At 44.2% G+C, this 9,991-nt stretch overlaps 1 protein-coding gene across 2 annotated transcripts; it reads right to left on the bottom strand.

Annotated features, from left to right (window-relative positions):
* Positions 1 to 1,119: 1,119 nt before the first annotated feature.
* LOC149329822 (uncharacterized) lies at positions 1,120 to 8,947 on the bottom strand. 2 transcript variants are annotated; one of them, XM_089560501.1, is made up of 4 exons: positions 8,520 to 8,947; positions 6,421 to 6,747; positions 4,499 to 4,584; positions 1,120 to 4,422 (listed from the first exon to the last, which is right to left on the bottom strand). In XM_089560501.1, the coding sequence occupies exons 3-4, from the start codon at positions 4,556 to 4,558 to the stop codon at positions 4,057 to 4,059; spliced, it is 426 nt and encodes a 141-aa protein (XP_089416627.1). In that variant the 5' UTR covers positions 4,559 to 4,584; positions 6,421 to 6,747; positions 8,520 to 8,947; the 3' UTR covers positions 1,120 to 4,056. The 2 variants fall into 2 exon arrangements, with proteins under 2 accessions (XP_089416627.1, XP_089416628.1); XM_089560502.1 differs by lacking the exon at positions 4,499 to 4,584.
* Positions 8,948 to 9,991: the final 1,044 nt, after the last annotated feature.

The raw sequence follows: 9,991 nt of genomic DNA, 5'->3' as shown, positions 1-9,991 counted from the left end.
ATTCGTACAGTCTTACCCTGTCAGTGGCTGCTCGGTCCGGCAGGAACATAATGCTAACTTTGGCTTACGAGGTTTAACGTCCCAAAGCGACTCAGGCTATGAGGGACGCCACAGTGGAGGGATCCAGTAATTTCGACCAACAGTGGCCCTTAACGTGCTCCGACATCGCACAGCATCTGGGCCTGTTGTGTGTCACCATCGGAATACAACTGCCGCAGGCGGGGTCATACCAGCGTCTAATGGAATTTGTTTAATTTTGTCGTTACACTCACAGTAAGATTAGTCTTTCCCAAGTACAAGTTGTATTTAATGTCAGAGTCCAAGGAAGGGCAGCTTTCCAAAGCCACAGCTGGGCTTGTACGGCGTAATTAAGCAGCATTAACATCCTTTAGAATCTATTAACGTGTTTGTACTATGATTACACAATGGACACAGTATTTATCAAGGCAAACAATGGCAGCGTATATATGCCTGCAAATGTTTAAATCAAGAATAGTATCTGCTAGCTTATTAAAAATATATCATTTATAAAATGACCGTCCAACTTCTCAGAAGTACCAAATCTGTGGAGAAATACAAATTGCAGATTGCCAGTATGCCTAGGAAAATACATTTTGACTGTCAAAAAAGGATTAGGAGCACTTTATTATTAACTACGCGAGGATTGTGGAAAGATGGGTCGGGTCACACCCAATAGTGCAAAACATGAACCCTTGGAAAAGATGAGAAGTTGTGGCGCCTATGCACTCATATGCTGTGCATAATGGGCTGCCTTGCATTACCATAACCTGTCCAGGTAGACTGCCACAAGTCAATAAAAATCTCCGATATATACAACCACAGTTTTCAGTTAGGTAGACATTTTATTTGTGACATTCTTAATCTAGCTGGCAGGCTATCAACAGCCCGAGGTGAATGTGACGTGCAGGATGAAATGGGTGCCATATGTGGATACTGGAGTAAATGTGATGTGATGAGCCTTGGGAGCATTCCTCTTCACATGGCGCCAGGCAGTCTTGCGGCCACATAATACAGCTGACAGTGCTTCATTCTGTAACCTGTAATACTGCAGTTACTTGCATCATGGATGCAGTTTCTTGTGGGAAAAAATTAGAATGGTAAGTTTGGTGCATTTATTACATGGTGTAAAACATGGTGTGGTCAGTTGAACTTTCCCCAGATTTTGATGATTGATGTAGGGAAAGCATTTATTATGCAAATGCATCCATTATTTAAGTAAATATGGTGTACAAAAACCTGGAATGGAAACAGAAATCAGCATCTGCAGGATTGAAACAAATTCCTAACAACTTTGGCGCAGCACCATACCCATGACTGCCAAGCCACATTTTAGCCCCTAGCCTTTCACTCTACACTGTCCTTAATCTGTTCATTCCCAATGGGCCAGACATGAGGCCGTATGGCACTCGGGTATCCGTATCTGCCTATATGGACATGCCACGTTGTCTACTACACAGCTTTTTAAACACTTGTAGCAACAGTGTCAGTTTTCTCAGAAGCATGAAACTTTGTTACGATTAGTTTTATGACACACCCAGCACATTAACAGGCATTCTAGCCAAATTATAATTTCGTTGCAGTTGGGCTTTGAAGCATTTTTCATTAATGAGTAAAAAGGAAATGACATTAACTGGGCACTATATGTTTCATCTAAGCTGCCTTCTCGACAAATAGGGGCATTTTAGAATTTCTAGGCAACAAAGTTGGCACAGTGTTCCCATCACACAACAGAAGGCTCATTGCTTGGAAGGCTGGTGGAGAGACACTGTGTAAGAGCCAAGCAAGTTCATTTATGAAGTGCTTTATCATGTGAGGGAAGGCTATTCACGGCTGTTTCTACCATGGCAATATAAGTTCGTGTCACAAATTGCACCAGCAATGTTCTGAAAAATGAGTAATACTGTTTTTCTGTTGCAGCAGTATTCTCTTTGCAAAATAAGATGAATAGTAGTTTTGCGCTGCAGCTTTCAGTGTGCAAGATGACAGCTACGGCTTAGCCTTTTGTCAAGAATACTTTTTCTCATATGCATTGCAGAACTGTGGAACCACATATTGTCAACTGTCCTAAAAGGCAAGGTGTGTTGCTGGGCGAGTTGGTTGGGGTACATCTTGAGAAAAACAGCACTTGCAGACAAAGGAAACGAGAAGGACACACAACTGCGCTGTTTTTTTTGTGTGTGTCCTTGTTCTGGTCCTTTGTCTGCAAGCGCTGTTTTTCTCAAGATGTCCTAAAAGGGCGGTGCACTGTGACAGCACGACGCAACAAAGAGGAATGCAGCATGGAGCGACACTTCATACTAATTTTATTGAAGAGCGCATGCCTCTATGAGTGCACCACATGCAGACAAAATGAAATCAAGCAGGGATGACGAAGAAATAAAATTATAGTGAATGCAAGGCAGGTATGAACAAGAAAATGAGTGCACTAATTTCCCAAAGATGAAAAATGTTTGCCAATTGTCAGAAGTTCTCTGGTGAGCAGTGCCAGAGAGGGCGTACTCACACAAGCAGATTCTGAGTAGGGAATGAGGGGCCTGAAATATCTCAATTTCTTAATTGTCGGGTTTAACATTCGGGAGCGGCACATGGGCTATGAGGGACACCATAATGGAGGTCTCTGGATTAATTTACACCACCTGGGGCCCTTTAATGCACGCTGACTTTGCACAGCACATGGCCATCTTTGTATTTTGCCTCCACTGAAATGTGGCCGCTATGGCCGGATCAAACCCACAGCCTTCGTGTAAGCAGTCTAAGAACGCCAGAGCCACTGAGGCGCCGTGGCGGGATGAGTTCTCCATTCCTAGGAGGAAAGTTTCGGGAAAAAGGAATGACTAGAAAAGAAATACCAGAGGCCTGTAGTGTACCGTCAATGGTGCTGCTTGATATGGGATATGATGGTGCACCTTTCTCATGACCATGTGGGCTTCAAGAAAATTAGCAAATGGCACTCCTCTTCCCTGCTGTGTCTTGAGCTTGCTATGCTAAAGCACTTTGTCAGAATAGCCTGCCAACTAGCTCATAACATAATCCTAATCCCTCACCTGAAATCTGCCATCTTCAGCTGGCAGGGCCTACAAATGCCAGCACAGTCAAATGCTACTTTCTGGCTGCTCTGCATCTGACACAAGTGTAGCTCCATTACAGCAACAGCATGCATGTGCTTGCACATGTGCACATGCGTTGCATGGTCAACACATACTTGTGTACATGTTGTGGCAAGCCTCGCACTGCTCACAATGAAGCTCACAGCCACTGCACAATTTGCTAGTTCTTTCCACTGTGTGCTTGAAGTTCACCAAACTTTGTGACTTTACATGCCACTGGCCATCTCCCACTCTCTCAGTACTGGACTTAGAAAGCTCAATCCCCACTTTATGCTTCCTAAATAGGGCAGATTTGCGGTGGTCTGCTCCTCCTTTGACACCTGTTGTAAAGTTTTTCGGATGTGAAATTGAAGAGTACTTTGATTAATGTATCCAATCACCCATTTACCTTGCCACCAAAGTGAGAGTACTTCAGTGCCTTGACTCCAAGTGATTATTTGTTGTTAATCCAATGTACTGCCGATAGCAGTAAGCCCACTGACATGCCCTCTTTGCGTATGTTTTCTCAAAATTTCTGACAAAGCCAAAGGCAATTAAGCTGATGCTCTTTGGAGTGGATACCAAGAAGTGCAGGGAGCAACTGTTGAGACTCAGTCTCATCTGTCCACTTCATCAGAGTGTGCAGCATGTCCCTTGTTGTACTCCTGCAGTCCTTGTTTGTGACTGTATTCAGGTGCGTGCTCCAGTTGTGTAGCACCTGCCAGCTGCAAAGCAGTCGACTCCTCAAGGGACCCATCACCTGCTCCCATGCACTGCCATAAACAGGGGCATCATCAGACATAAATGCCTGACATGGTATTGTGTTTTTTTCTTTGATGGCCTCGAAAAACCTCACCACAGTGCCCGTGTTCACCCTTTTTGAAATCAAGTAGGCACACGGGATACCAAAGGCATCTTGAGAAATTGTGAGCAGGGTTGTCAGTTGGAGTTAGTACTTATTTATGCCATGGGTGGAGTCAGTGCACAGTTTCGCTGCCCCCAATTCATAAAGGAGCTCTCGTTGTGGGAACGTCATTAATGCTAGCTCAAAGTCACCATCATGACTGTTGGGGTCACCCTTCTTCCTGTAATACAACAGTGGCGACTCATTTTTTGCCCTCATTTCTTCGACCCATAATTCAACACTCTTAAAATCGTCTGGATCTCTCTGCTCTGTTTTTCCAATCCTAAACTTATCTGCAATGTTACGGAGGTCCTTAGTGGTCACAAGTTGCATCCGTGGGCTTGATCCACTTGTACCTGCTCGGATGTTTGTGCACGATGGTTTTTTCTGGCATTCCTTCTGCTCACCGGCCTGAAAATGGTACAGAAAAAAACTGTTAACATCTCTGGTTCATCTGCCTACAGCCATGTAATAAAGTGACAAATACTTCTGGTCGGATTCCTTCGTCTTCCACTTTGTTCCTTTTCGCAGGTGACACACAGTTCATCTTACTTTCATTTCACTTTTGTGGCACTGCAAAGCACACAACAAAATGGTTGTTTCAAAGCCAGATGGACTTTATTTTTATGAGCTTGAGTGTTTAAACTTGCATACTGCAATGCAAAACAGGGAAGTTATATACAGCGTGTTATAAATGCGGAATATAACAGCACTGAAAATGTGGACAAGAAAAGAATAAGGACATGTGCTTCTCATCCTGTCCCATTTCATTCTGCATATTCAAAAAATGCACCGATTCGCCTGACAGCAACCTTTAAAGGAGTAGAGACACCAAATTTTTGAACGCGAACTTTGTTTCTTTGGACTTGTGCACAAGACAATAGTGTGCACGAGTCACAATGTAGAATTCACTTACGCCAGGTGAATAATTTCTAAGTGAATATTTTTCTCATGCTGTTTCAGTTTCAACACCTGAATGACTGCTGCTAAGTCAAGAGACAATTGGAGGGCATGCCAGTCATACATAAACTGAAATATAAATGCTGCTTGTTCATTTTTTTTTTTTTTTGCGATTTCAACTTTTGTGCAGGCTTGTGTTTTATGTTAGTGGTTTTTGAGGAAAGGAAATGGTGCAGTAACTGCCTCAACCATGCCATGAAGGAAAGAAGGAGTGAAAGAAGCAAGAGAGAAAGGTGCTGTAGTGGAGGGCTCCGTAATAATTTCGACCGCCTGGGGATCTTTGGGCACTGACACTGCGCAGCACGTGGGCACCTCTTGCCTCCATCGAAACTCAGCTGCCGCAGCCGGGTTCTAACCCGGGTACTCCAGCTTAGTAGCTGAACACTCAAACCACAGCCGTTCCTGCGAGAGTTACTGATGAAGTGCCAAAACAGCCAAATAATTCTAATTAATGAAAGTTCACTGCAGACGATCTGTCTTATGAGAAAAAACATGGCCCTTATACAACCATTAGACTGGTGGCGTTGCTTTGATCAGCAACAAAATGCCTACGCTTTTGACAGGCAGCCAAAAAAAGAGGCTAGCATCGAGTGCAACTGTCAGTCATTCAAGACACGTTTCATAGAGCTCAAGCCGACTTCTTACGGATGAAGTTCAACGTCAGCCGATTGAGCGACAGACCTAGGATAGTCAATGAAACCAGCAGAAAAACAAAAGAACAGACATTGGAGTAGTTCAGTGCTAGACGACATTCCTAATTATGTTCAGTTTGAAAGACTGGACCCCTTCCACAAAGCATCTCTAAACTAAACGGCATGAAGTTCGTACAGACTGTGCTGTGCATGCAATGTGCCGTGGATCAATTGTTTTTCACCCTTCGATGCGACCAAGTAGGCTCAAGTGAATTGCACTACAGTCAAATACAACTCGAGAACGAAGTGGCAGATGGCCCTTAAAGAAGACCCCCCCAGTCAATGGCGTCAGCTGATTTTCATCAGTTAACCCAATTAAAGCCATAACTAATCCCCTTTCATCTGCCACCCTCCTGCAGTGCTACCCCCTAGGATTAACCATGACATCATGAGAATCGGTCGACGCCATTGGATGGCAGGCTTCCTTTGAGGGGCATTGGCCACTGGGTTCTTAAGCTGTGCCCTACTATAACTTCTTCCGCCCCCTCGTTTTGTGGGACATGCCTTCTCCCACTTTACAATAGGCATTTTCGTGTTGTCCCACCTCTTTTGTGCCATAGATGCATCGCAGAAGAATAAAAATCAATGAAATGATCACTCGAGTTAATGAGCAATATCTTCCCCCTAAAATACATTTCTATTGCACTTTCGTCTCCCATTTATGAAAGGTTGGTGGAGTGTAGCTTCTAAACGTTTTCACATTCCGGTAAAGTCAACACAGCATGCACAAATGCTTTGTACAAGAGGAGTGGCTAACCTGCAAGCCCTCTGGCATCATCCTGGGACAGCCTTTGGTGGCAGGCCTCATTGAAGTGTCCGTAGTGTTTCTTTTGAAACACTACATATACCTTGCCCTCTTTCTCCATGACCTCTAGAGTAGCAAAGCAGTGTTTGCCAATTTTGCAGCTTCCTTGCCCCTTTTCCTGCCTTTGGCGCTGTTCTATAGGAAGCTCTTCGTACGAGCCGGAATGGTGGCAGTGCAGGTAGCGTTTAAAAACCCTTGGTGCACATTCCTTCTTTCCTGTAGAAGCTATAAAATGGCAGCAAGTTTTGCTTTCTTCTCCGTCTTTCCAGGCGCAAAATCCTGAAACAGAAAGATTGTAAACATAACTAAGCACTCCACATAGTATTAGTTAATTATTAGTGTGAAAGCACAATTCCGAACGGTAAACCCCGAGCAAGATCCTGCGATGTGTATGTGGGTTTGTGCCAAGAGCATAGCAACGGCGACATAGCAACCACAGCCTCACAGCAGCATTGCAACATAGTTATGACACGATGCCAACATATGATGTTAAGTCCATGACCACTCATGACTAAAAAGAAATTTTTAAAAATTGAGGCGTGAACAAAGGTGGGCTCCATTTTGATAAAAACGTGTACACAATGATAGCACATGAATAACGGCATAAGGCATCCTTAGAAAGCCAACAGTAAAGTAACAAGACAAGGCAATGTTCATGAAATTCTGCTTTTGCACGTTTATAAAATTTCGGCAAAACTTCTCTGTCAATTTTTTGTGTATCACACTATTTTCATTTTTTGAAAAGCAAGGCCAAATTAAAGTTTGTACTTTTTACATACACTAATGAAAAATGCATGTGCTATGGAGTGGGCACATATGCAGTACTCTCGCACTACTACTGGCGCTCTGCCTCTGCCAAGTGCGCATGACAATCACAGATTTAGCTTCACATTTTTAGCCTTTTGCCTGCAGTGCAGAACTGCATTTCCCAGCTATTTTATTGTTAAAAATTTATCAGTCATTCGCTTACTGTTTTTTCCTGCTATAGCGCATGGGGAACAATTTTTGGAGAAAATTATTAGGTTAAGTTATTACACGGACTGTTACATGGAAGTATTTCAATTTTACTACACCCTGCAAAAACTCATTCCTGCACAGCAACCTTTTACATGGCCCTGTCCTTTGACCACAAATTCAGGTCAGCGCTGTTGACTTCTAAAGGCAGAACAATGCTGGGCATTCTTCCTACACACTTCTGCATGTTGCGATTGCCATGGCTTCAGCACTGCTAAGCCAGTGCATGCCGCGACAATGTTGTGTGTCCTGTCGAGACATTGCAGATGCCTGCAACAAAGCATAAGCAAGGCCTGTAGCAGCGAGTCTGCTGCAAGGACCAGTTTTTTTCCTGCAGTGGCCACTTTAAATATGAAAGAGAGTGCACTGCTTGTCACTTTGCTTATGGAAGAGCTAGGACACCAAAAAAAAATTCTGCAGACACACATAAGACTGCTTGCCAGCGAGAATGCCAAAGCATTAAAGTGCACAGTCATGCTATGTTGCAGAATGACGAGTCATGAGTGCAAGGCATGACTACGCAACTTTGTACAAACTCTGCACACCTTATGTTACTAGTAAAGTGCTGAGTCATGCTACACTTCAGAATGATTAGGAGTCAAAACTATGACTACCTAAACTTTGTACAAACTATACACCTTACATTACAAATAAGTGCAAAATGACTATGACAAGTCATGGCTTTCAAAGGTTATAGTACGTTACGTTTCACATTTCACTCGAATGCCCGCAAAGGCTACCTCTGCAGATCTGTCGCACTAGACCAAGCCCATTGAAATCTTCATGGTTCCTTTAAAAAACGTGCATGTCATCGCTAAGTTTTCGTGCACAAAACCACATGCAAGTTTCCCCAGGTGAGTGTAAGCCCGTAAATAAAAAAAAGAACGCGCTTTGTGTTTACAAACTTAAAATGCGCGCACTCGAAAAGTCAATAAACTGCAACTTTTCAATCGGTAATCTAAGCGCGCGACTGCATCCCGCTTTGGCCCTTTATTGCTTTAATCACAAAGTGCGTGCATGCAGACTTCGTTTCTTACCTTTATTAGAGTCGAAGACTAGATTCTCCACCTCTTCCTCGAAGTCGTGGTGCCGTCGCAGATCACGAAGGGCGACAAAATGCTTCGGACGTAAGTCGCACAAGAACGGCCGTGCCTTACTACATGTTGTTGTTGTGACTGGGAGAAGGATGCATGGGCCTGCCTATAGTGTACTAGGCCTGCCTACTGGCTGGAGCCGAGCCACCACCGCTGCCGCGTGCAGATAGAGGAGAGATCAGAGGAAAGAGAAAAAGAAAAGATGCGTCGCAGCAACAACCGCGTCCTTCCCCATGAATATCCTTGATGGGTGTTTTTAAATTACTAGTATTGAAGAACGCCTTGTCGCAAACCGCTGAAGCAACGCCATCGCACGTGCCCGTCTCCATGCTCAAGGCAAAAAAATAAAAAAAAAACAAGCGAGCAAGAAATGCACCTTGGGATACCTTGGGATATTGAGCAAGGATTTTCAAGAAGAGTTGACATTTTCCCTGTCGGTTGAAGCGCAGTGTTCCCCAAAAGTCCCCACAGAGTGACGTAGAGTAGAGCAGTGACGTCTGTTCTCGGTTGGCCAATCGCAACAAGGATCACCTTCCTCTGAATACGCCCTCCGTGATGCAGCCTCGCCGGTCGGTGCGTAGAAACAACAAAAAAAAAAACCTGCCCACGGCCTGTGGCCCGACGCGCTGTGCCTAGCGGTTAGTTTTGCTTGGTTTCGCGCTTTCTCGGGACGTCACGTTTTTGTATGGCCCCCGACAATATGTAACTTCTTATGGGTGACATTTGTCAGTGTAAGGTTAAAATGTACTTTTTTGAAAGTGGGCGAACGGCGAAGACGACCGTTCCCGCGCAGCAAGTACGGGACCGTAGTTTTCAAGACTGGTGGAAAAAAAAGATGACGCACGAAAAGCTCAAACCTTACTCTTGTAGTACGTATGTATGTATGTAGTACGTGTGAAAGAGTCCGTTATCTGCGCTCGTGGAAACGCACATTTCGCCCGTGCATTGACAACACAGGGATGCGCTTTTGAAAACCGGCAAAAAAAGGCAACGCGTCGGGCTTTCTAAACTCTAAAGAGCTTGAAAACCAAGAACTGTTGCGCCGATAGTTTAATTTTCTATGCTTCTTAAAACATACGTTGCACCCGTGTATTTCTCAGTGCTCCTAACACATTGTGTACTTCTGGTTCGTAGTCCGTGTTGTGGCCGTCTTTGTACGAAATATTCTCGAACAAACCGCGTACTCTGCTGTCCACCTAGGTTTTAGAAGGTAGACAATAACGTCGGGGAATGTAGAAATGCTTGCAAAAAGCTGATTGGTATCTGCCGTGTAGTACGGTATGTGTATTGTACTTTGCGCAACGACGTTCAGCACGCGAGTTTCGCAAAAACATGTTTACTCCGCTCGTAATTTCGTTCCCTCGCCGCTTTCGCACCTTTTCACTGTTTACAGAGTTACAATATAAGGTGACTGA

Source organism: Amblyomma mixtum, chromosome 9 (assembly GCF_055824585.1).
Source record: "Amblyomma mixtum isolate Tamu chromosome 9, ASM5582458v1, whole genome shotgun sequence".
NCBI classification, from domain to species: domain Eukaryota; kingdom Metazoa; phylum Arthropoda; class Arachnida; order Ixodida; family Ixodidae; genus Amblyomma; species Amblyomma mixtum.
Note: the sequence above shows the minus strand (reverse complement) of the source record. Positions and strands in the feature narration are given on the sequence as shown.

Excerpts from the sequence above, each read along its gene's own strand:
- LOC149329822 (XM_089560501.1), bottom strand. The coding sequence starts at position 4,558 with ATGAACTGTGTGTCACCTGCGAAAAGGAACAAAGTGGAAGACGAAGGA. Across the intron at positions 4,423-4,498 it reads ACGAAGGAATCCGACCAGAA|GCCGGTGAGCAGAAGGAATG; the intron begins GTATTTGTCACT and ends TACCATTTTCAG.